The following is a 27607-nucleotide window of genomic DNA, read 5'->3' on the forward strand; positions in this document are numbered from 1 at the left end:
TTTTATGACTTGATTTTATTGTGAAAACTACTTTGGTTAGGTGGTTGATTTAAACAATATAAATAAATAGTGTGTATCTGATATATATACATACACACACTTACATGCACACACACACACACACACATATATATATAAAATCATGTGTGTGTACTCAGTTGTGTCCCACTCTTTGTGAATCATTGGACTGTAGCCTACTACACTCCTCTCTCCATGGTATTTTCCTGGCAAGAATACTGGAGTGGGTTGCCATTTCTTCCTCTAGGGGCTCTTCTTGACCCAGGAATTGAACCTGTGTCTCCAGCATTACAGGCAGATTCTTGACCACTGAGCCACCCAGTGGCTTTCTCTCTCTCACATGCACACATATATATATATATTTAAAAATATACATGTACAGCTGTGTATATACACATATGTATATGTAAATCAAATTGTTCTTTTATAAACGACTATGTAATATAAAAATAAAATGAAGTGTTCTCAAAAAAGTAGAGAAAATATATATTTTCAATGCTTCTTTGACAAGCACTTCTTTTTATTGGTGTTTCAGCAGTATAATTAAGATAATTTTGAAATGGTAAAGGCTGAAAGTATAAATATATACTACATTTTGTTGCTTCATACTATTTTCACAGGCAAGTCTTCCCCAGTGTTATTACTTCTTGTACTCCAGCATTCTGACTCTGGGGTTTCCCAAGTGGTACAGTGGTAAAGAATCTGCATCCCAGTGAAATAGGCACAGGAAACATGAGTTCGATTCCTGGGTCAGGGAGATCCCCTGGAGGAGGAAATGGCAACCCACTCCAGTGTTCTTACCTGGGAAATCCCATGGACAGAGGAGCCTGATGGGCTACAGTCTATGGAAGTGAAAGTAAAAGTTGCTCAGTCATGTCCAACTCTTTGCGACCCCTGGACTGTATCTGTGGGATTCTCCAGGCCAGAATACTGGAGTGGGTAGCCTTTCCCTTCTCCAGGGGATCTTCCCAACCCAGGAATCGAGCCAGAGTCTCCTGCATTGCAGGTAGAGTCTTTACCAACTGAGCTATGAGGGAAGCCAGTCTATGGGGTTGCAAAGAATTGGACACGACTGAGTGACTGAGCACACACACATTTGCTCATCTCCTAGCCTAGCAAATATGGTGCCATCATTATGAAATTAATAAGGCAGGTGGATAAATTTGATACTTTTTTCTTCTACCTTTCTCACCCTATTTTCTGTAGCAGCTGGACACCATGCTGTTTGAAATTTGGTGACAATATGATGGTATGAATAGAAGTTTGACAGTTCTTGCCCTAGGCCTGAGAAAAGGGATATGTTAGAATTAGTCACATGGAAATCAGAAAAAAAAAAAAAAAATGGTTCACTTCTTTTCTGTTTTTAAGTATTAAAATTTTAGCTTCTAAAGGCAACTGAGGAGAAGACAATGGATTCAGGCATAATAAGGAAAAATGCATGCATTTTTGAAAAAGCATACAAAGCATTTTTTACAAAGCATAAAAAGAATTTCTTTCCAATATTGAGTTTAGATAGATTCTCTAGGATTCAGGAAGGAGAATGGAATGAGAGGAAAAGCAAGATGCAGAGCATTTACTTCCATCTCCCTCTTCCCTTCTGTCTCCCCACTCTCCTCTTCCCTCAATCTCTGCTGCCCCAGGCCTTTGGCAATCTCAGTTTGGCAGGGCACGAAGTGACTCAGTGCTCCAGTCCTAAAGAATCCCGTGGTTGGAAATTAAAGGTGACTAAACACCAACCTCGACTCATAGCCAGGAACTGGTGGGCACGGTGGTACCCCTCATTCCCCCCACGCCAGTATGGTTAGATGATATATGATACCTTGACATTAAGTCATCTCTCAAGAAGTTACATGAAAACCTGGGGCATTAGGAGAGGGTTTCCTAAATGAGTGATGTTTAAGTTTTGATGATCTTGTAGAATGTGAGCTCAAGAAATTGGGTTGAGTTATGGAAATTTATTCAATAAGTTTTTTTTTTCTTTCCTACGAGTTTGTGGCCTGAAATTGTAGTAATTGAATATCCACGGGATTAGAACAAAGGATATGGATTAAACATTAATCTGCAAAGTCAAATATATTATGCATGTTGAGTAGCTAATAGAAAAAGACTGGCGTATTTATGGATTAAATTGATGATAAGAGCCTGCACAAGAATAAATCTATTCTTTTGTGAATAATTATTTTTCTTATTTTATGTTATGTTTAAGGAGTGGGGGAGGGAAGGACTGGGACCTATGGATTAGCAAGTGTAAATTATTTTATATAGGATGGTTCTACTAATATAGCACAGGAAACTATAGTCGATATCCTGTGATAAACCATAATGAAAAATAATTTAAAAAATAATGCTGATATGTTTATAGCTAAGTAAGTTTGCTGTATAGCAGAGATTGGTATAACACTATGAATCGACTATGCTTCAATAAACAAATCATAAAAAGAAAGTTTAACAAAATGTATTTTAAAAATGATATTCTAATTCCTTCAGAAAAAGAAAATACATTAATACCCATGTATGCACTCTAGGTTATGCTGAAACATTCTTAGCCTTATTTACTTCACCTGTACCTTTTTCTACTTTTGCATTTCAGGTATTATGTATTCAACTGTCATGAATGCTAAACTCAAATGTTTCCTTACTATTCTCTAGCAGTCATGCTGTATTTCTCTAAACCTTTTCTTTCCTGTATGCCTTTTCCATAACTTTTCCCCTTGATCGAACCTTCTGATTTATTCCCAATTTTACAGAGATAGAAGAGGAAATCAGGTGAGCTCTTCCAGTTTCTTACCACACCAGTGTTTCATCATCTGTGGCCATGTACTCTGCTTCTTTGCCATATTCAAGTCAATATTTGTATGTTTACACTGAATCTTTTCCTCCATGTTTATTCAAAGACCACATTCAAGCGATTCTTCCCTCTTCTTCTGCTTTTCTCTCTTGTTACTACAACCAGCCTAAAACAGACAAACAGACAGAAACTATAATGACTTCTAATTAAAAAGAAAAAAACAACATTCTTTGATGCTCTTCCTTATTTCCCTCTGGCTATTGTCTCATTTCTTCATTCCCTTCTAAAGCAAATTTGACAAAGCGGCAGTGTGTATTTGCAGTTAGTAATTACTCACATTCTCTCATGGAGTTTATGGACTTTCTGCTCACCCACCCAGTCCGCAGATAATGTTCTTGAAGTCACCAATGTGGAGCATTTGCTGAAGTTTATTGTCAGTTCTTAATCCTCTCATCCTTTGGCTTCTCTGCTGCATTGAATACAGATAAGATCTTCCTTGTCCTTGAAGGGCTATTTTCACTTGTCTTCCACTTTCCCTCCTACCCTACTCTTTGTTAATCAAACTACCAGACTAACAAAAATAAAATTTGCATGTAGTGGATTACAAAACTGCATTATAGTTAATTTACAGTACTATGTTAGTTTTGGGTATAAGGAGGTACATCTTAAATCTTTGGAATAATTGAAGAAATATCATTTTTAGTGGACTTGGATTGAAAATATTAGCAATAAAATAACTCATTTAAAGGACAATTCAGATATTAAATTTTAGCTTCTATTTGATAAACTTTAAAAAGGAGACATATTTAATATTCCATTTATTTTCTGATGACTTTTAAAGATACTGGGTTTTAAAAATTTGTGAAATATTCCTTTTGAAAGAATTGCATAAATTCATCCAGTTATTTTAAGTGAAGCTTGAAAAAGAGAATATGTAAAGATACAACAGATATGCTGCTGGTAATATAACTAACAATTTAGCATGCAGAAAAAATTATCAATAAATATGCTATACATTTATATCATTTGTGGAAAAGAAAGAAGTTGCTAAAAATAATTAAAATGTAGTCAAACTTTGGGAGGGACTGCTTTTCTTCAAGAATAAGTACACCATCTTAAGAACTATTAAAATTGCTTATTGCAATTTAAAAATTTTATTAAAAATTTAAATTAATATTAAATAAATATAAATTAATATTAAATACATTTAAATTAATATTAAAATTTTTACCTTATTTCAGGGTGAAACCCTGCATTTTAAAAAAGATTTCTATTTGTTATGATATTCCTTTACAAAATCAGTATTTATCTGGGCCTTAGGTTTTGTTATTTTTTTGGTAACATCTACCCAATAGATTACCCAATAGAAACTGCAATAGATTATCTGGCTTTCCCTTCTACTATTATAAAAGAAGAATACTGGAAAAATAAAATATAATTACAATGTGAATGAAATGTACTATTAATGGCAGCTTTAGGTAACATCAAACATTATCTCAACTTATTTTAAATAATAAGGAATTTATTATCACATAATAAAATGTCTGGAGTCTTATTTCAAGGAAGACATAAATTTGTTAAAACTCAAAGCTAGTCTTTCTGTGATGGCATCAAAAACTCAGGTTCTTGTCACTCAAATCTTACAATATTAATTCCCTCATGATTATACTATGATAATGTGCTGTGCTGTGGAACCCCATGGACTGTAGCCTGCCAGGCACCTCTATCTGTGGGGATTCTCCAGGCCAAGAATGCTGGAGTGGGTTGCCATGCCCTCTCCAGGGGATCTTCCAAACCCAGGGATGGCAACCAGGTCTCCTGCATTGTAGGCGGATTCTTTACTATCTGAGGATCCAGGGAAGCCCAGTAAGAGCATGCTACTGCTAAGTCACTTCAGTTGTGTCCGACTCTGTGCAACCCCATAGACGGCAGCCCACCAGGCTCCCCCGTCCCTGGGATTCTCCAGGCAAGAACACTGGAGTGGGTTGCCATTTCCTTCTCCAATGCATGAAAGTGAAAAGTGAAAGTGAAGTCGCTCAGTCATGTCCGACTCTTAGCGACCTCATGGACTTCAGCCTACCAGGTTCCTCCATCCATGGGATCTTCCAGGCAAGAGTATTGGAGTGGGGTGCCATTGCCTTTTCCACAGTAAGACCATAGCAGGTCCAAATAGCCCATCTTTGTACTCTTAATGCAGAGTAGAAAAAGAATTAGCTTTTACCTTGTAGCCATGTTTACTGTTAACACAGAATTTCACAGGAATTTTTCCAGTGGAGTATTTTTCAAGTCTCACTCAAGTCAAGGGGAGTGAGATGATCTTTAACCTAAGGCAGTCATTTATTTCCACAAATAAAATGTGAGAAAGTTGAAGACTGCCGGGGTCCAGCCCGGTTGGATCCAGAGAATTAGAAGTGGGGACAGTGTCGGCGAACTGGATACAATAGCTTTAATTAAATATTAATTAGAGATATAAAGAGTAATAGAATAAGGATAGCTCAGTAGGAAAATTCAGTGGAGAAAAGAGGCTGAATAACTTGGTTTACGTGGAAAGCCAATAAAATTCCAAGGCAAGGAATTTACATCACCTACGTAGGCTGCAGGTGTCCTCTCGTTCTCCCGAAGGAGAGGAGACACTAAGGCCTCCCCAGTCAGATCTTAGAAGCCCAGGCATAATTAGTAGGCTTGAGGAGCCTCCACACTCCAGATGGGAATTCAGCCAGAAGGTGAGAGAAAGAACGACATGGGGAGACCAAGCTTCGGTGAACAAGGCCCGCACTTTATTTTCCAAAGTAGTTTTTATACCTTAAGTTATGCATAGAGGATAATGGGGGAAGGGGTAGAGTCATGCAGTAAGCCAGGCTTTCTTCCTGCAAACTTATCATATGCAAAAGTTTTAGGTGATTTACATCATCTTCTGGCCAGGAGGCCTGTTAACATTTTATGACCCTTTCTTCAGAAAACTTATTTTGCTCTAAAGGTGATTATTCTAAAGTCAGGTGCCACCCTCCGAAAGCATTAGATAAAGTTGCATTTCTACAGGGCAAAAGTGTGGTGGGCTATAACAAGAAAAGAATTAATTCAAGGGTCCAAGGTTACAAACATTAAAGCTACTACTTACATTGCTATACACCAATTATATTAATACACTGCCAGGGACACAGTAGGTAAGGGATATGGAAACTTAGCAGCAAACATTGGCCCAACAAGTGAAAAATCCTTCACCAATACAATTTATAATCAATCTTTTAACTGCTCAAAGGAATCTGTATTTAGACAGTTTAGAACATCTCATGCTTCTCACAGCTGGGAGGGTGTGAACAATCACATGTGGCCGGAAGAACCTGTTCAGGCAGGCTAGAGGACTTCCAAAGGAGTTTGTAGGTTGAAACACTCTTGTCACGCCCAGGAACTTTATCAACTGGAGCTGTAAGTTAACTCTTTTTCAGAGAGAGGTGGTGGGGGACAGCCCCCCATAAAGTCAGAGGTGTAGGTGAGAGCGCAAAGCAGTAAAGTGGCAGGCTCTGGTTTAGGGGGTAGGTGCTCAAGAATTTCCAGGGGGACTCCTGAGGCTCGATCCCGCCTTTGTGTATGCCGAGCCTCCTTCCTCATGACCTTTGCCACGGGTGGAGTTCCTCATGCTGGCTTCCAGCAGAAGACCAGAATTAAAATCAGGATCCAACAGACACAGAGAAGGAGAAGGAGAAGAAAACTATTGAATAGAGAGCCCACAGTATGTGCTACTGGTAGGAGTCAACCCATGTGACAAAGAAACTGGCAATAATAGTAATAATAAATGCTCACATATATTACTCTAAAATCAAAGCATTAAAAAATGGAATGTATTTCATTTTAATGTGACATCAGTTAAGTGTACTTTTAAAATATCAATAATTGTGTTATACTTTACAAAAGATTCCTATATCCACATAAGTCATCACAAACTGACAAGAATTGTCATGGGAAGACACAAATCATCAGGAATCTTTCCTGAATCTTTTATTTGATTCAACTAACATTTTTGAGAGCCTAGATTCTGCTAGTATGAGGTTGACCACAATGTGTGTTCAAGTTTTTCCATACAGTCTTATGGAAAAACCTGAATGAACTTCTTGGCCAACCGCCTGCAGTGCAGGAGATCCAGATTTGATCCCTAGGTTGGGAATATCTCCTGGAGAAGGGAATGGCTATCCACTCCAGTATTCTTGCCTGCAAAATTCCAGGGAGAGAGGAGCCTGCTGGGCTATAGTCCATGGGGTTGTAAAGAGTCGGGCATGACTGTGTAACTAACACTTTCACTTTGAGTATAAAAAATGATTTAAGTACTTCCTGCCCTCAAGGAACTAATGAGTATGAAGGGTAGACGGTGTGACAGCTACAAAAATGATTGCAATACATGTGTAAATATCTGAAGAAAATGGAGGCACCCAAGTATGCATCTCTCAGTATTTCCTCCCAAAATAATGCTGTACAGAATAGCATTACAAAAGGTAAAATTACACAAAACTTTACTATCAAACATAGCTTGGAGTCAGACAATGCCCAAGCATCAATGTAACTATAAATAAAAGAAAACCAAATTCTAGTGAGTGATCTTTTGCCAGACTGGTGGTGGCAGAAGCCAAGCAAAGGTTGACTGAGATCAACTGTGATGGAGGGAGAAGAGAGGAACTAGAAACAGGCCTAAACTTCATCTGAAACCATCACTGGAAAGAACCAGATCATCCTCAGCAGGAAAATATTTAGAAGTGTCCTGGTGAATCAAAGATAAGTTTTAGAGAAAGACTTAAAAATATACGTGATAGGAAGCAATAGCCTTTAGGATGCATAGATTTTGGTGAAGAGAAAAGGCAAAAGGGAAGAAGGAGGGACCCTTTGGAAATTGGGGTTGAAGAGAAGAAGAAGCAAAAGGGAAAACTTAGGATCTTGCAAGACAAAAGAGAATCAATTAATTGGAATATGTATATTATTATCTACCAGCCAAAAAACAACAAACAGTACTAAAATATCTGCACTGATAGATAAGAATGTTTTAAAAATAGTATCAGAATTATGAGGTACATTAAAAAATCCCTATCACTCAAAACTATTGATAGTAAAAAAGAAAAGTACCAATTGAGTCCAAACAAAACTAGAATAATAAGTATGTAAAGCAAAAGAGAGCATAAAACAGAAACAGTATAGATAGATAAAAGCTAAAATTAATGAGATAGAGAATAGAAAAGCAATAGGTCTATTTATTAAATCAAAATTTTGTTTTTAGAGACAAATAACAGATATTTACTTATATAAACAAAAATAAATACAAGAAAGGTAAACCAAAATTTATGAGCTTAGTTGGTTATGAAAAGTAAATCAAGACGTGTAGGAAGAATAGGAAGAAGGAACTAAATATAGTGTAGAAGGAATAATGAAGGGATGACACTCAGCATATTTCTTTGCTTAGTTTGGCTTTTAGTATGTTGGTGATATTTAACATATGTAAAATATAAATAATTAAAATTAACCAGGACATGGGGAGAATCCAGAGTAGAATAAAAATAGTAATAAACATAACTGTGTTACAGAAAATTAACATAAATGTACTGAGGGATTAGGGAAGAAATTAACCAATTAATTTTGGAAAAGAGCATTTGACTTGATATTGCAAAGCCACAGACGAAAATGAGTGCATACAAGTATAGTAATTTTTTTTTTTTGCAAAGTTATGGGTTAGTAATTTTGAAGCTACTTTGTAAACATTGTGGATAATGAAAACTAAAGGTTTCTCACTTTAAGAGAAAAGTGTTACAAATATGGAAAGAAGTAATACTAAATTGAACTATCTTGTGTTGGATTGGAATTAGATATATACAGACAAAGGTGTATACATATATACATATTGTTTCTTAGATTTGCTCACTGAGAAACAATAAAACCCTAGGAGCAATGAGCTCAGCTGGCTTCCACAGCTTGATTTCTGAATACCATTCTCTAACCAAAGACATGAGACTAACTTGCAGAAGTGATCCATGTCTGGGTCAAGGAAAGTTTGAACTAAGCCTGCATGTTGAAAGGACACAGGAACCAACTTGAAGGAGCTCCCAGTGACCAAATATGGTATAATTAGAGCCACAAAATAAATCATTGTAACTTTGAATGTTATTCATAAAAGCAAACAAAAATCTGTGCGTTCTTTAAGTTGTAGGTATTGAACAAATAAATTAAATAGGGGTACTCTCAGAGTAAAATTCCAAGTAATAAATGGAGAAGGAAAGATGGAAATTAAAATCACTATATGGCAAGCCACTTTGGCCACCTGATGCAAAGAGCTGACTCATTAGAAAAGACCCTGATTCTGGGAAAGATTGAAGGCAGGAGGAGAAGGGGGCTACAGAGGATAAATGCTTGGATGGCATCACTGACTCAATGGACATGAGTTTGAGCAAGCTCCGGGAGATGGTGAAGGACAGGGCAGCCTGGCGTGCTACAGTCCATGGGGTCACAAAGAGTCAGACATGACTGAGCGACTGAATGACAACAAATATGGTAAGCACCACAGTAGTAGTTGCTGCATCGATGAATGTGCTACAGTTGGAAAAAAATATGGGGTGTAGGATTAGTGAATGATCTCAAATTAGATGTCTAAAAAATTATGAATTATGCAGGAAAATTTTAATTTACTTTTTGGAAAAAACCTGATAGACATCATCTCAGTCAACTAGCAAGAGACTCACTGCCATCACCTGTCTCCTGATTTGATGCAATGAGAAGAGGATAGCATCCCTTATGTGGAATTCTTATCAAAATGTAAAACCTGAATTTAATCATGGGGAAACATACTTGCAGTGAGGGCTAGGCCATAAAATAAATGGCCATTTTTTTCAAAAGTGTCAAGGCCTTGAAACCTAAGCAAGAAAAGAAATACTGTAACTGATTATCGAAAACTAAAGGGACTTGACATCTAGATGCAATGTGAGATCCTCAGTCAGATCTTGGGTCATAAATTTTCTTTAATGGGAGAAGTGATTTCTGTACAATGTTTAATATTGTAGATCTATCACTGTTATTTTGCTGATACTTTCCTATGATATATAATATATTAGCTTTTAAATAAGTTTAGTGAAGAATAAATGGGAATACTTTGTACTACTTATACAATCTTATAAATCTTATAAATTGTTTCAGAAAAGAAATCTAAAAAAGAATCTGAACATTTAAAGAATCATACATGGCAGTACTCTTGCCTGGGAAATCCCATGGATGGAGGAGCCTGGTGGGCTGCAGTCCATGGGGTTGCTAGGGGTTGGACGCGACTGAGCGACTTCACTTTCACTTTTCACTTTCATGCATTGGAGAAGGAAATGGCCACCCACTCCACTGTTCTTGCCTGGAGAATCCCAGGGATGGGGGAGCCCGGTGGGCTGCCATCAAGGGGTTGCACAGAGTCGGAAACGACTGAAGCGACTTAGCAGCTGCAACAGCAGCAGTATGTGTAATGATAACAGAATATATAAAGTCAAAACTAGAGCATATGCATATGAGAATAATTTGGTCAAGAGGTTATCAGAGAGAGTCATTAAGGAGGATAAAAGTTAATTGGTTTTGTAAAATAATTTAAAAATTCTCTAGAGGAGCAAAGATCTTAATAAGCTAATTTGAATATTCTGGTAGGGAGATATAGAAAATGGGCTCCCCGAGTGGCTCAGTGGTGAAGAATCCTCCTGCAATGCAGGAGACCCAGGTTTGATCCCATGGTCAGGAAGATCTCCTGGAGAACGGAGTGGCAACCCACTCCAGTAGGCTTGCCTAGAGAATTCCATGGACAGAGGAGCCTGGTGGGCTGCAGTTCATTAAGGTTGTACAAGAGTTGGACACGACTGAGTCACTAACATATAGAAAATAGCCCTTCTCCATCTTTTCTGACTTTATCTCATATCTCGCCTCATTGACATAAATTCCAAGAAATGCACTTTATTAAATGTTAATGCAAGCAGTGAGTAGCCAAGAGGGTATTTTTAGTGAGGAATGGATGTGTAAAGATTAACCTTCATAGACATTGAGTCCAATCATTTGCTCCAAAACATAAAAAACACAAGCATAGTAGGGTGACCTTATAACCAAACTTTCAGCCCATTTCTGGGCCTCAGGCACATCTGGGTTTATTTGGTGAACTGAGAAGACAATGCCAAAGCCTTTGACTGTGTGGATCACAATAAACTGTGGAAAATTCTGAAAGAGATGGGAATACCAGACCACCTGACCTGCCTCTTGAAAAACCTATATGCAGGTCAGGAAGCAACAGTTAGAACTGGACATGGAACAACAGACTGGTTCCAAATAGGAAAAGGAGTACGTCAAGACTGGATATTGTTACCCTGCTTATTTAACTTTTGTGCAGAGTCCATCATGAGAAACGCTGGGCTGGAGGAAGCACAAGCTGGAATCAAGATTGCCGGGAGAAATATCAATAACCTCAGATATGCAGATGACACCACCCTTATGGCAGAAAGTGAAGAGGAATTAAAAAGCTTCTTGATGAAAGTGAAAGAGGAGAGTGAAAAAGTTGGCTTAAAGCTCAACATTCAGAAAATTAAGATCATGGCATGTGGTCCCATCACTACATGGGAAATAGATGGGGAAACAGTGGAAACAGTGTCAGACTTTATTTTGGGGGGCTCCAAAATCACTGCAGATGGTGATTGCAGTCATAAAATTAAAAGACGCTTAGTCCTTGGAAGGAAAGTTATGACCAACCTAGACAGCATATTAAAAAGCATAGACATTACTTTGTCAACAAAGGTCCGCTAGTCAAGGCTATGTATGGATGTGAGAATTGGACTGTAAAGAAAGCTGAGCACCGAAGAATTGATGCTTTTGAACTGTGGTGTTGGAGAAGACTCTTGAGAGTCCTTTGGACTGCAAGGAGATCCAACCTGTCCATCCTAAAGGAGATCAGTCCTGGATATTCATTGGAAGGACTGATGTTGAAACTGAAACTCCAGTACTTCGGCCACCTCATGTGAAGAGCTGACTCATTTGAAAAGACCCTGATGTTTGGAAAGATTGAAGGCAGGAAGGAGATGACAGAGGATGAGATGGTTAGATGGCATCACTGAGTCAATGGACATGAGTTTGGGTGAACTCCAGGAGTTGGTGATGGACAGGGAGGCCTGATGTGCTGTGGTTCATGGGGTCGCACAGAGTTGGACACGACTGAGCAACTGAACTGAAATGAACTGAGAAGACAAGCTCCAAAGAAAGTTATTTCTACCAGGTGGAGGAGCCTCTTGAAGAAGATTTCATGCTTTGGCCACATCTGGCAACTGACAAAGTGGCAGGAAGTTAGTTTTGAAGAATCACTCAGCAAAACAACAGTAACAGTGTCTATAATGATGATGATGACAAACTAACTCCATCAGAATAATGTGTCAGGTTCAATGGATTTAAGCTGTAAAGAGAGACTTAACATGCTGAATGGGAAGAATGGCAAGGACTAGACACTAGGCTGGGGTCTAGATTTATATCCCTAGTAAGAAAGGAAGTCAAAGTAAAATCTAAGAGATGCATTTCAGTACATGGAGTAAAGAAGGCTTAGGCTGACTGTGATCTCCCACTACTCTCACAGAGACTTTCAGCTTTGGTCCCACGTCCCTCAGCACTTGTGGTTGATGCTGGCAGCAGCCAGAGCCTTTCCTTTGGTTTCTCTGGTGAAACACTGGCAACAATTGCCAGCAAATTGGCTAGAAGGAATTAGATCATGAGCACATTTGTTAAATACTCCAGAATGATCCTCAAAGCTAAAAAAAACAGTAGTTAATATTGAGACATTTTAAGTTTAGCCATTTTGTGAAACCGTTTTGATGGTTTCTGTTTTCTGGGGAAACCAGAAAGGAAGAGCCCATTCTCCAGTTCCTTCTAAAGATCTACAGGGATTGGATGTGGATGTTCTCTGGTCTCAAGACTGACTTGGTCTACCAAGTTGAGTTTCAATAAGCAGCAACTGATATTACCCTTTTAGGTAAAATCTGAGCAAAATCAGTACAATCACTTGGATGTATTATGATTGCAAATGAATGTAAAACATAACCTCCAATGCTAAAACTTATTTTTCAATGTCCTCTGCCATATGTCATGATCACATTGCTGTTTTTCAGGCAGTGTAGTTATGATCGCTGGACCTCTAGCTGCATTCGTGGGCATGTGTGTTGTTTGTGGAAAGGGTATTGGGAACATAGAGTAGAAAGGTGTGAGGTGACTGCATTTGAGTGCTTGACTTATCTTTTAAATTTGTTTAGTTGTATTTTTTAGTGTCCTACCTTTTGAGCTTTCTATGCCACTAAGTGGTAGATTTCTTCTATATTTTACATCATCAAAAATTGTATGTATGTTACCCTAATGTCACAATCATGGTCAAAAAATTTATTTTTTAGACCATTTGAATAGTTGCCTTTTGAAACATCCTCATTCTTCTAAATACATTCCAGACTAGCCTGGGTTTTCTTTTGTGATTTTGCTAGTGGTTCTGTGTATAAATCTTTAGGATATGCATATATTTTCAATCACATGTCCTGTCTTCACTTACCTTACCTTGGACAGACAAAAAAAAAATTTTTTTTTTGTCGTTGTTGCTTAGCTATAGTACTATATATACTCTCAGATCTAGAGTTTTAATGAATTTTCCTGATATTCGGGTTTCATGCGATTGCAATCCAAACAAAACCCCCTATTCATTTTGCCACTGAATAGGAAGTGATCCCAGCTAAAGAATAGTCAGCCTCCTTGATGGTTTGGTAATAGATTTTTTTTTAATTTGATAAATATTTCTTTTTTTAATTAATTAATTTATTTTAATTGGAGGCTAATTACTTTACAATATTATATATATTTTTTTTCTCCATTCATTGACATGAATCAACCATGGGTAATAGATTTTAATACCAGCTTTTGGGGAAATTAAACTCCCTAGCTGGGAATTCTTCTTCCAAATGTCTAAGTTTTCCTTGCCTTCAAGAACAAGACAGCTGGTACTGGAGCACAACTCTGGGTGCAGTCAGTTGTCTGGGCATAGTCTTCTCACCGCTAAGGATATTCCCATCCAGCTCAAGTTCACTGCTGCTGCATGAAGATCTGCCTGGGGTCTCAGGGAAGATGCGTGTGAATAAAACTCCTGAGATGGTTGATGCCATCTATTACTCCTGGTACTAGTGAGGATTTAGGGCAAATACTGGAAGGAGGAACTGAACACTATGATATAATTTCACTCAAACATGGGTTGCATGAAAAGACCAATATGGGTAAGGATAGTCTTAAGTAAAAAAAAAAAAATTACCGTCCTCTACATACAATCCCAAAACACTGCCCTCTATCTTGATAGTTATTTAAGCTCTCAATAATATTTCTGCTTTCCACTTCTTAAATTCCATGGAAGATAATAATAGTAAAAGGAAAAATAATGACATGCTCATGAAAAACCTTCATAATTCAAAAATAAGCTATCAAATGGGTCATCTTGTTTGTCTTGAAAGCAAATATATGAAATGAATAGAAATTTTATTATTCTTATTCATTTTTAAGTCTGGATACCAAAGTATTTAAGTGATTTGTTCATGGTCATATAAACACATATTAACAGGTTGAGGTCCAGGTCTTGCAACTACAAAAATCAGGACTGTCCCCAGCAGGCTTTTCTCATATTCCTCCCCACTGGTTCTTTCTCTCAACTTCTTTTATTCTGATATCATCCATATTTTCCCATAGTATTCAGTTACCTTAATTCTTGCTGTTTGTATGGCTTCTTAATTCCTATCTTTTTGAATTCCTCATTTATAACTTCTTTCACTAAACCTTCATAAAATTATAAGATCATAGGTCATTAATCTTAGAAGGCATAAAACTTTAGTCCAAACTTCAAAGAAAGTTTATTTTTTTTCCCCACAAAATCCTATATGTATGTTTTCCTACTTGTTCTTGAGTATCTCATTCAAATTTTGATCCTAGTTTTGCCACCTGAAGCTAATGAAGGTTTGTTCTTTTAATACTCAAAGACAGATTTCATTTCCTGAAAAGTCTTTTTAGGTAGGCTTTATTAATCTTAATTTTATTAACTATTCTTCCTTGGGTTTCAAATCAGAGATCTTTTAGATTCAAATGATAAAAAGCATGATCCAAACTTAACTTTAAAAAAAGAATTTATTTTCTTTAACAACTAAAATATCTAGAATCAGACTACAAGATTGAGCTGGTATAGAGGTTCACTCCCATGTTGATTGTAGAAGAACATGAATTCTGGATTAAGGGGAATGTTCTGTATTATGACTATGGTGGTGGATACTCAACTCTATGCATTTGTCAAAGGACACAGAGCTATATAAAATACACCATAAAGAGTGTATTTTATTTATGTAAATCTAAAAATTCAGTTAGGATGTAGGAATAACCCAAATTGGAATCGAATGTTTATGCCTACTGTATTATGGCAGAAAAACAAACTATCTCCATATCATCCTGTCTAACAGGAACAGAATAACACAGAACCATAATCAGATTTTTTTCATATGTAGCAGATGAATTTTCTGGCATTGCATATGAAAGAACCAAGGAGAAACAGAAATGCCTTCTTTGAATATTCAGTTTAGTTCGGTTCAGTTCAGTTGCTCAGTCGTGTCCAACTCTTTGTGACCCCATAAATTGCAGCCTGCCAGGCCTCCTTGTCCATCACCATCTCCCGAAGTTCACTCAGACTCACGTCCATCGAGTTGGTGATGCCATCCAGCCATCTCATCCTCTGTCATCCCCTTTTTCTCCTGGCCCCAATCCCTCCCAGCATCAGAGTGTTTTCCAATGAGTCAACTCTTCACATGAGGTGGCCAAAATACTGGTGTTTCAGCTTTAGCATTATTCCTTCCAATGAATACCTAGGACTGATCTCCTTCAGAATGGACTGGTTGGATCTCCTTGCAGTCCAAGGGACTCTCAAGAGTCTTCTCCAACACCACAGTTCAAAAGCATCAATTCTTTGGTGCTCAGCTTTCTTCACAGTCCAACTCTCACATCCATACATGACCACTGGAAAAACCATAGCCTTGACTAAACAGACCTTTGTTGGCAAAGTAATGTCTCTGCTTTTGAATATGCTATCTAGGTTGGTCATAACTTTTCTTCCAAGGAGTAAGGGTCTTTTAATTTCATGGCTGCAATCACCATCTGCAGTGATTTTGGAGCCCCCCAAAATAAAGTCTGACACTGTTTCCACTGTTTCCCCATCTATTTCCCATGTAGTGATGGGACCACATGCCATGATCTTAATTTTCTGAATGTTGAGCTTTAAGCCAACTTTTTCACTCTCCTCTTTCACTTTCATCAAGAAGCTTTTTAGTTCCTCTTCACTTTCTGCCATAAGGGTGGTGTCATCTGCATATCTGAGGTTATTGATATTTCTCCCGGCAATCTTGATTCCAGCTTGTGCTTCTTCCAGCCCATATTAGTATGGCCAAATAGTCAAAGAACAAGATATTCAATGTAGAAAAAATAATATAAACTTTTTGCTTTGAGTTTACTAGGGTCAATATATGAATTATATTAATATGTGATATGGTAATCACATTTATCTCAATATAGTTAATCAGAAGAAGAAATAATCATTAAATCCTGAATCCTATTCCTGATCAGGGCTCAATTACTTGTGCTGAAATCTCAAACCATGTAAATTCCAATATAATATTTTATGTCACTTGGAAAGTTTTTACAACTGTTAACCCTAATTTTTTTTTTTTAATTTAGACGAGAGTAAACTAAGTGATTTCTCCAGGTTCTTACATCTTGTTTATTTGATTATAAAAAATTGACTCATTTTATTCAGTTTCCCTCAGTATTTATAACTGCTTTTCTTCCTGTCAAGGATAATAAAATGTGAGACAGAGTAGTATTTACTGGCAAGAATAGTACAGAATTCTATTCATGAAAACTATAAGCAATCTTTGTGAAAAATACTATTACACTGTACTCAGGTCAAAATGAAAGCTTTTAGTTCATTATATTAACTCATTTTTTCAAAAGTCATTTTATATCGAGGTTTTTGCAGCAGAATGCTCTTATCAGAAATTTGATTCACTTAAATACTTGGGAATATTTTTTTAAAAAAAAAAACCAGCATTTACTAGCTAAAATACTTACTAGATCTTAAAAAGATATAGGAACCAAAGTTGTATTTATTTTTAATACATCTGGTAAACCAGGCAAATCTTTAAGACACTGTGTTTGTCACTGCACTTCAAGCATTGTCAGTTCATTGGATTTCATGATGTCTAGGATGCTTTATACTCATTGAAGATGCAATTTCTTCTATTCTTCTTTTACATAAATATTAATATAAGAGTTAGGCAGGCATCCAAAAAACCTGTTTGACTTGATTTGTTTTTCTCATCTTCATTCATTTTTTGCTTCATTTATATTCTCCTTTCTCCTCCCTTTGAATATAAAATGAGTTGCTTCTTAAAGTTTCTGGTATAGTTTAGCATTTATTTTTTAAGTAACTTTTTCCATATGTTTGTTTTTACCTCCATGAAGTCTCTGTGTTTCAACGTTCTTCACCCTCTACTCCTAAACTAAAGGAAAACAAAATAAAAGAAAAACTTTAGCTTTCCTTGTTGTGTTTGGCTATGATCTGTAAAATCAGTCAATCCCAGCTCTCTACCCTAAGTTTATAATTTTAATTAGCTTCTGTATAAAATTTCCCTCCTGACTCCATTGCCCAGTTAAAAGAAGTTTCAACTTCCTCCACTCCCAAGAAGTGAGATGTGCAGGAAAACAGTGATTAAAGGATTACAAAGAAACCCTTAGGAATCCTATTCCTTCTCTGAAGAAAATTAGGTCAAGTTTTGCCATGTTTTCTGCTTGGCTTCAGAGTTCATGGCTAGCCAACAATATTTGATGATTTAAAATGGCTTTTGGCTTTCCCCTTTAAAAACAAGATTAGTTATGTGTGTCATGTGAACTCCTGCATTTGTGGTAGCACACACTAGAATTACGGTTATTACTCTTTTTTCCATTACTGATGCTGTCTTTACTCAGAAGTTTATCAAGGATATTCCTTCTTGAGTTGGAAATTTTAATGCTTGGTCTCAGAGGTTGACCAATTACTGTTCATCTGGGCTCTTTCAAATCTTCAAAGACAGAGTCAAAACAAATAATGGAGCATGGTAGAGACAAGTATGTTAATCCCCCTGAAAGAAAGACAAATTAGGCAGTATCTATGCAATCAAGGCAGAATGGAATGTAACTGAAAAATACAGTCATTCCAGTTTTCCAAAACCTTTCACCAATATCCAACTGGAAGCGGAATTTAGGAAAAAGATGTGATCAGGCTGTAAGATAATATATTGAGAATGGAACTCACCTATTCTATTTTTCATGTTTCTTCTGTCCTGAAAATAAATTCAAAGTTCATGTAGATTACATGATTTAGGTATGCATTTTATTTGAATGTAATTGTTAATTAAAACTTTTCTCACTTGCTTTTTTGACATCACTCTTGTTCTCCATGCTCTCTAGAAGACTGTAGATTGTGGCTCAGAGAGATTTTACATCTAGTATCCTCAATGTCAGTGGACAATGAATGGTGTTCTGGAGCCTGCTCATTCTGGATCCTGAGAGCTGATTGTTAAATATTTAGGGGATTTGTGTTAAACACAGCTCCTATTAAAAGATAAATATATAGTAAGCCATATTAAAATTTCACTGTTTCTTAATTATTGTACTGTACGTCCCTGAGATTGTTTATATTTGTTGCATCTGCCATATGGGAATACTGCATTGTACTGTTCATCCATTCATAATTCTGTATTCCTGAGGTTATTTATATCTGTTGCATCTTCCATGTGGGAATACTGCATTGTACTGTTCATCTATTCATAACTCTGTATTCCTGAGGTTGTGTATCTGTTGCATCTGCCATGTGGAAATATTGCATTGCACTGTTCATCTCTTCCTAATTCTGTGTTCAGTGATGCCATGTGTGTGGTTTGCAATTGGCCATAATGGAAGTATATACACTGTGTGATTGGAAAATGCTGCTCATCAGAGCTTCCTCCCACACTTTTCACTCCAGAAAGTTAAATTTTTACCAGCCTATCACTGGATATATATAGTGTACTTTAAAAAAAAGAATCTAGAACTCATTAAACTTAAAATTGCATTATCCAGGGATCCTCATTTATCTTGACCTTTGATTATTAAATTTATATGATTATTTTTATACTTTTATGATTATTCTAGCTTTCCCAGTAGGAAAATTTTGAAGTTAACAGATATTAAATAAGCTTGTGTTTCTGCAGCTTCTATCCCATTGTAAAAACTGCCTTCAAATTTACCTAGAAGATTGGAGAATCAACTTATTATACAAGTACTAAAACCAATAACTGGAGAAGGCAGTGGCACCCCACTCCAGTACTCTTGCCTGGAAAACCCCATGGACGGAGGAGCCTGGTAGGCTGCAGTCCATGGGGTCGCGAAGTCGGACATGACTGAGCGACTTCACTTTCACTTTTCACTTTCATGCATTGGAGAAGGAAATGGCAACCCACTCCAGTGTTCTTGCCTGGAGAATCCCAGAGATGGCGGAGCCTGGTGGGCTGCCATCTATGGGGTTGCACAGAGTCGGACATGACTGAAGTGACTTAGCAGCAAAACCAATAACATAGTTCAAGAGATTTAATATATGATCAAGATGACATTTCAACTAACTAGGAAATGGTTAGCAGATTATAATTTTAGAATGTACAATGTTTGTAGGCAGGAATAGCATTTATTTTAGTCACTTTAGAGGATAGCTAGGCCTCAAATTTGTTACTCACATACTTCAAGCCCCGGTAATGTTGCTCATATTTACTCTGGAGAAACACTTTCTATATCCCCAAAGTGCTATGTACAGCAAAGTATTAAAAAAATTGATATATTGTAACATAAGAATAACCAAGACAATCAATAAAGAAACTGCTAAAACATGGTACTATTAGGAGTTATATATCCTCAAGCTATTATATGTAGTGAAAATTGTAAACTGCAAGCTGATTTCCAAAATATGTATCACTTATGGATAAGTGGAGTGAGGAAATGAGAGGAAGGGGAGGAGCAGGGAGAAGAGAGGAAACGAAATTTTCTGCACACATTCACACATGTCTGTATAAAATGACCTAGAAGTGTACATAGTAAGTTCATAATTATAGTTGACAATTAGTTGATACTCATCTTTTCCTGTATTGTTGGTTTTAAATTTATTTTATATTTTTATGTATTATCTGAGTAAGGAATATTAGTAAAATATTTAATCAGAAAACACTTCCTGGCAATATTATATTTCACCACATAAAGAGATAAAACATCCCTATATTTACATATTTCGCTTTACAAATTCAATTTGTCCAGTCTATTGAGTTTTTACCTATGTATTCACCTTTGAACCCACTACCTATTTCAAGATACAGATCATAAAATAACTAAATTATACTACAGGTGTATGTGACCACACTCTCTTTTTATTTTTTTAACGAAAAAGGGAAATGATAATGGAATTGAGGAAAGGTATAAATACCACATCTATCTTAGTGACATCTCACAGATCGGAACATCATTTATATGGAACAACATTTATATCTACATAGTAAAACAGCGAGATGAAAATAAAATACATGTTGACAAAAATATGTTGTGTACAAAAAGTAGAGGAGTTTAAGATATTATGGTCAGAGTCTTCCTTGATTTGTCAGCACATTTGATTTTCATCTAATCCAATTATGACTCTTCCTGTAATATGATTATTTCATTACCATCAGGATAACAACTAGCAGGCATGGACTGATCAACAACTATTTTTGCTTTGAAAACAACTGGATAGCATTGTTTATTTGCTGGAGAAGTTACTCCTGTGCTTTCCTGTAAGTGATAATTGCTTTAAAGTTAATCACTGCATTAGATAGAGTAATGGTTTTGATGGTTAGAAAAAGTAGAACCATAAACCGGTGTCTTATATTATTAGGTGATCTAAACCTTTATCTAGAGCAATGGTGAACTTTGAAAGAGTAGATTTTATATTTTATTCTAACTGTTAATGATGCTTTGTTTGATTATGAGGCTGGTAAAACATATGCAGAGCCTTGCAGAAGCTACAAAACAATGGTTTGTTTAGCTTATATTATTCCTGATGAAGCCCTTACAGAGCTGACATGTGAAACTCAGTTTTCACTCTTCTTTCTAATATAAAACACACGCACACATGCACACACATACATATATACCGGGGTCCAGCCCGGGTTGGATCCAGGAATTCCCTGGGGAGGACGGGCGATTAAAAGAATAGATAAAGAGATAAGGAAAGAATTTTGCAGTTTAGAAAATAGAGGAGAGAAAAGAGGCTGATATTCCTTAGTTTACGCAGAAAGCCAATAAAGCCGCAGCATGGGACTTGCTCTGTTCACGTAGGCCGCAGGCGCCCTCTCAAATCGTGGAAGGTGCCCCACCTTAGGCACCTTCTCGAGTGGGTCTTAAAAGCCCAGGCAAGAAAGTGAACGCAGAGGGCCCCTGCGCTCCAGGGAAATCAGCCTGAAAAGGAAAAGGAAAGAAAAAGGACGACATGGGGAGACCAAGCTTGATGAGCATGGCCCGCACTTTATTTTCCAAAGTAGTTTTTATACCTTAAGTTGTGCATAGAGGATAATGGGGGAAGGGGTAGGGTCATGCAAGGTCAGCAGTCCTTGATCCTTATCGAAGCCAGGCTTTCTTTCTGCAAACTTATCATATGCAAAAGTTTAGGTGATTTACATCATCTTCTGGCCAGGAGGCCTGTTAACATTTTCGACCCTTTCTTCAGAAAACTTATTTTTCTCTAAAGGTGATTATTCTAAAGTCAGGCACCACCCTCCAAAAGCATTAGATAAAGTTGCATTCCTATAGGGCAAAAGTGTGGTGGGCTATAATAAGAAAAGAATTAACTCAAGGGTCCAAGGTTACAAACATTAAAGCTACTACTTATATTTCTATACACCAACTATATTAATCAATACACTGCCAGGGACACAGTAGATAAGGGATATGGAAACTTGGCAGCAAGCGTTAGCTCAACAAAGAAATCCTCTATTAGTTCTATTTTAACAATTTTAACTCTCTGAGAAGCTCTGCATTGCTGGAATATCTTAAGCTTCCCGTGCCTCTCGTGGTTGGGAGGCTGTGAATCTGAACAAACCTGTCAGGCAAGCTAGAAAGTCATCAGAGGGGTTCGAATTGAAAGACTCCTACTATGCCCAGGAGACTTATTAACTAGAGTTTTAAGTTGATTTTCTTACAGAGAAAGGTGGTCAGGGATAGCCCCCCATTAATGTCAGAAGAGTTTGGTGAAAGTTGTAAAATAGTAAAACAGACAGATTTTGGTTTTGGGGTAGACGCTCAGGCAGGTCCAGGGGGGTCCCTTGAGCCCTGACTCGCCTTTGCATATCTGGCCTCTCCGCATGACCTTTGTCATGGGTGGGAACTCCCGTGCTGGCTCCTGGCACATATATACTTCAAATAAATGAAAAAATATAGAAAATGTATAATGAATATACATGCATCTTCATCTAGGCTGGTGACATCTGACTAGTGTACAGTGTTTGCTTCCTTTTATAAAGATCACTTTTAAGGAAAAAATATTATTTTTATAGTTGAAATTACATTTGTGCCTTTCCCTATTCTAAAGTTTGTTCTTTCCAGAGAGAAAGGCTATTTGGATTTGGTATTTCTTATCTTACATATGTTTCATACTTTTTGTAAACATACATATTTCATATATATTTCATTCTTTTATGTATATATATATATATAACTTTGCAAGTTTTATGATTTCCCATCAATTATATCATATTCCATGTACCTTTTAAAGATTTACTTGTTTCTTTTAATTCAACATAGTTTTTGAGATTTAGTCAAGGTAAAACATGGAGTTCTGGTTAGCCTCAAATCTTCTCTGGTCTGTAAAATGTTGTTATTGTTGTTCAGTTACTAAGTTGTGTCCAACTCTGCAATTTCAAGGACTGCAGCATCCCAGCCTCCTCTATCCTCCACTATCTCCCAGTTATTCAAGTCTATTCAAATTCATGTCCATTAAGTCAGTAATGCTGTCTAACCATCTCATCCTCTGCTGCCCCTTTCTCCTTTAACCTTCAATCTCTCCCAGCATTGAGGTATTTTTCTATTGTGTCAGCTTTTTGCATCAGGTAGCCAAAGTATAGGAGCTTCAGCCCCGAAGTCCTTCCAATGAATATTCAGGGTTGATTTCCTTTAGGATTGACTGGTTTGTTCTTGCAGTCCAAGGAACTCTCAAGAGCCTTCTCTAGCACCATAACTCAAAAGCGTCAATTCTTTGTCACTCATCTCTTCTTTACACTCACATCCAATCTGTAAAATAGTCATTACAAATAGAGTGGTTCCCATCCTTCAAGAACCATTATTTCTGTTCCCCCTGGAGATGAATACTATTGTTAATGCTATGACCAGTCAAAACTATTTGTACTTTTACTACATGTATATGTACCTAGAAGTGATTAATTATATTATTTTTTGTGTTTGCATGCTGTAATTATATGTGTTTTGCCTTTTTATAATTATGAAATTTTGTTTTTAATTGTACAATACTCCTTGGGAATAAAGTCTCATTTTGCTTGTGTTTATATAGCCACTCCAGACTTCTTCCATTTACTATTTGCATACTTTATCTTTTTCTAACCTTTTACTTTCAAATCATTTGTTCCTTTATATTGAAAAGCACATAGCATATAGTTGAATCTTGCTTTTAAAATTTAGTCTGATAACCTGCTTTTTATTTGGAAAACTTACTGCTTATTATATTTAATATAATTGCCGAAATGGTTGGTTATAGTTTTTTCATTTTACATTTTTTCTCTATTCTGTCTAAATTTATTTACTTTGATCCCCATCTTCACATGTTAAGTATTTTTTAATATTCCACTTTATTTTAGCTATAACTCTTTATATTTAAGTTTTTTCTCTAATAATTATAAAACATGTCTGTAAATGATCAGAGTTCCAATCTGTCTTTATAATTTTTGGTGAAGGTCATTGAGAAAACTGCTGGTTGACCTGTAAGCTGGACTTGGGTAATAAGATTCCCATTTCCTTCCCTGTCCTTGCAATGTATGTTTTGTTTGCCTTCCCCATTTGAGAAGTTTCCTGAGGACACAGCTTTGAGATAGTAATGTGGTATTGAGACCATCTGGGTAGTATATGTGACTAAACTCAGTTAAGGCCTCTGTATAAACTTTTAAAATTCTGGCAAGCAGATGTGGAGATCTACTCATTTTGTTTGTCCCAGGCTTCCTAAGACAAGCCTCGTGTGTAAATTCCCTTGCTTATTAAACCTGCCACCTACCATGTGCTTCTTTTTTCAATCTACCCCAAGCCTCTGCACATGGGGTCCGATTATACCCAGGGAACTCCAGGAGGTTGCCAAGGAGCAGTAATGGCCTACTTTGTGTACAGTGTGAAATGCTTGTTAATGGTTTAATTTCATTTACTATAACCTCATCCTTTGTGATATAATAGGTATTAGGTTTATCTGTATAAAAAATTCAGTAGTAAAGCATTATAAATTTGCTACTGTAGATCATTTTTTCTTTCAAAAAAATAAAGAGAAGGGAAAATATATCTTATTTATCCATAAGATTGTCATTTTTATAATTTTATTTTTTTTGTAGATTTGAGTTTCTATCTGGCATGGAGTTTAATCCCTTCATTTTTTCGGCAAGTGACAATGTTCAATAGATACGGTGAGTGTAGACATCTTTTTTTATTTCCAGTTTAAACATATGGCTTCTCATGTTCCTTAATTTGAATAGTATTATTGGAGGTTAATCATGCTTATTATTTTCTATGTTAGTTTACTGAGTTATTTTCATGAATGAGTATGTAATTTTATTGAAGTCAACTATATTTAGGGGGATGATCATGTTTACATTCTTCAATCTGGCAAAATAGTAAGGATTATATCTAGAATTTCTATGAAGCCAACCTTGTATTCTTAGGATGGAGACAATTTTTTCACTTTTTAATTAGCATTTAAAAAAATAGTATGAAATTTTAATTATTTTGAATTTTCACATTTATATTAATGAGTGACATGAATTTTTAATTTTCTTTTTTTAGTACAGTCCCTTTTCTGATTGGTTATTCCTGAGTACATTCAGTAGTTCTGTGGCAGTTCTTCAGTAGTTCTGTGTATTAATGGCAAGTTGTCTCAGATTCTGTTTCCCTGAGAAGGACCTTAATTTTATCCTTATCTTGATTGGTTATTTTTCTGGGCATATATTAATTATCAAAACTTAACTTTTTAGCACTTTGAATGTATTATTGCATTTTTTCTATGTGTGTTTTGTTTTTTTTTTTTTTAATGAAACCAATCAGAGTAACTTTATTTTTCATAATTCTTTCCTAGTAATTTGTCTTTTCTCTTTGGTTGCTTTTAACTTCTTTCTCTTAGGGTTCTGTAAACTTTTGTGGTTATACATTTAACTTTAGATTCCTTTTAATTTATTATATTCAGTTATTGTTGCATCATGAAATAAAAGTTTAAGTAGTCCCCTAAATGTGTGAGTGATAACATGGAAAAAGAAGATTTATAAATGATTAAAGTACCGTGAATACTCATTTACCATACTCAGTTAAAATATTTACTTAAAAGGGTTACACTGTAATTTTGAGGGGCAGTTTTACTAATATAATTACAATATTAGGAAAATACTTTCAGTGATATATGCCACCAGGAACTGAAAATTACAGAAATAAATTAGCACTTGAAGTGTACAAGTACCAGAATTTTTAATAACATAAACCTTTATTACATTCTTAGTGGATGTGATAATAAAATAATAACATATTTCACATAGTACTTCAGAGTTAGTTATTTGATTTTTATAGAAGTCCTAAAACAGGTATGGGCAATATCATTATACTCATTTTACATATAGATAAACTTAGCCTTTGCCTAAATTACTTTCTTTCTGATACATGGAGGTAAGATTGAATCCCAGATTATTTAACACTAAAATCACTACCGTGCGAAAGTGAAAGTGAAAGTGACTCAGTGGTGTCTGACTCTTTGTGACCCCATGGACTATAGCCCTCTAGGCTCCTCTGTCCTTGGAATTCTCTAGGCAATTCTACTGGAATGGTTAGCCATTCCTTTCTGCAGGGGATCTTCCCAACCCAGGGATCGAACCCAGATCTTCCACATTGCAAATTCTTTACCATTTGAGCCACCAGGGAATCTCAGATACAAGAAATACTTGTTAAACACAAAACAAAACAACAGCAACAAATCTCAAAGGATTTTTTTGTACACTATGAGTTTTATTAATTCTTTTGATTACATTTAAAGATTTGTGGAAATAGAAAAAATATTTTAAGAAATAGAAATGTTGTAATCTAGATTTTTGTTGAATTGGTTTTCTTCTGTGTGAGAGTTACACAACTGTAATTGCAACTTTTTAAGTCTCCTAGTGGTTAAATGTTGAATCACTGGGCACTAGATTTGTCATGCAATAAAAAATAAAATTATATATTTCTTTACTTAATTCAACAAAAACAAATTATGTAAGATGATCTCAGATCTTGTCACACTGCAGATTTTCCTTGTTAAATCTAACAGTAACCAACTGTTGGATGAAGCTAGAGGGTTTCTGTGTTTGATATGTTTCTATCTAGTTGAATATAGCACAATTTTAGCATCTGAGATTTTATTAAGAAAGCATGTATGAGTTAAGCTTTAGTTAAGTGCTGTAACCAATAATGCTTTTATCTCTTGCAAATATGTGACTGATAAAATATACAATATATTTATATCTATCAATCTGTCTATATATAAGATGGAGTCGGAAATGGCAACCTACTCTAGTGTTCTCACCTGGAAAATTCCATGGACAGAAGAGCCTGGTAGGCTACAAGTTCATGGGGTCCCTAAGAGTCAGACATGATTAAGCACACTTTCTGACCTGATGGATCTATCATATGTATATCAGAAAGTGACCTCTTACATATCATATATATAAGAAGATATAATGCATAGGTATTTTGCTTTATTTCCTATCTTATAAAATAAAAATATTGTCTGAGGAAGATATTGTAGATGACGGTATATTTTTCTGTCAAAAACTACTGATTTTATATATTTTGTTGTTAGTCGATGAGTTGTGTTGCACTGGGGCTCTGAGTTCACATTATTTTTCTTTGGATATAGTTTAGAAGTTATAGTTGAAGTATAAATGTTGATCAATAAATGTAAATTATTACGTAGTATTTATTTAGCATATTAGTTAAATATACATATTTTCCTTAATGATATCCATATGTTTCTAGCTGTTATTTATTATCTTTGTAAAAGACTTACTTCTACATCCAGGCTAAAGGTATGTGCTTGTCTATTCATTTATTTGAAATTGTTCATTACAAGTTACTGAACTCCATGAATTCTTCCATTAATATTAGTATAAATGATACAATGGAAACAATTCAATTGATTTCATGGATTCAAGTATTGTCTTATATAGTACTTTGAAATAAAAAAATACAATTAGATACACAGGAGGAGTTTCAAAACTTTTCAGTGTTATACTTCAAATATGTGTGTGTGTGTATATATGTGTATATATATACATATATGTATATAAAATACACAAAATCTTTTATGAGATATTTGGAGGCTGCTGCTGCTGCTGCTAAGTCGCTATGTAGGAACTCTTCAATATCTTAGATCTAGCGTTGTTTGCTTGCTTATTTTTGTTTTAT

At 35.9% G+C, this 27607-nt stretch overlaps 1 protein-coding gene across 40 annotated transcripts in view; it reads left to right on the forward strand.

The window, feature by feature from the left end:
- The window catches only part of LOC147355172 (uncharacterized), an 814003-nt gene that overhangs the window by 156466 nt on the left and 629930 nt on the right, over nt 1-27607 (forward strand). For 36 of the 40 annotated variants that reach the window (XR_015144325.1, XR_015144311.1, XR_015144332.1 and 33 more), the window contains one exon: nt 24523-24594. Coding sequence is in view for 9 of the 40 variants with exons in the window: in XM_086346814.1 (XP_086202940.1) it covers nt 24523-24594 (72 nt within the window). In the remaining 31 variants the exon portion in view is untranslated. Of the gene's footprint in view, nt 1-24522; nt 24595-24970; nt 25411-27607 lie in introns of those variants that run through there. The other 4 variants (XR_015144331.1, XR_015144318.1, XR_015144340.1 and 1 more) reach the window with 1 other exon arrangement.

This window comes from Bos grunniens, chromosome 17 (assembly GCF_055505025.1).
Source record: "Bos grunniens cultivar Pamir isolate PY7600 chromosome 17, Bosgru_T2T1.0, whole genome shotgun sequence".
Classification (NCBI taxonomy): Eukaryota; Metazoa; Chordata; class Mammalia; order Artiodactyla; family Bovidae; genus Bos; species Bos grunniens.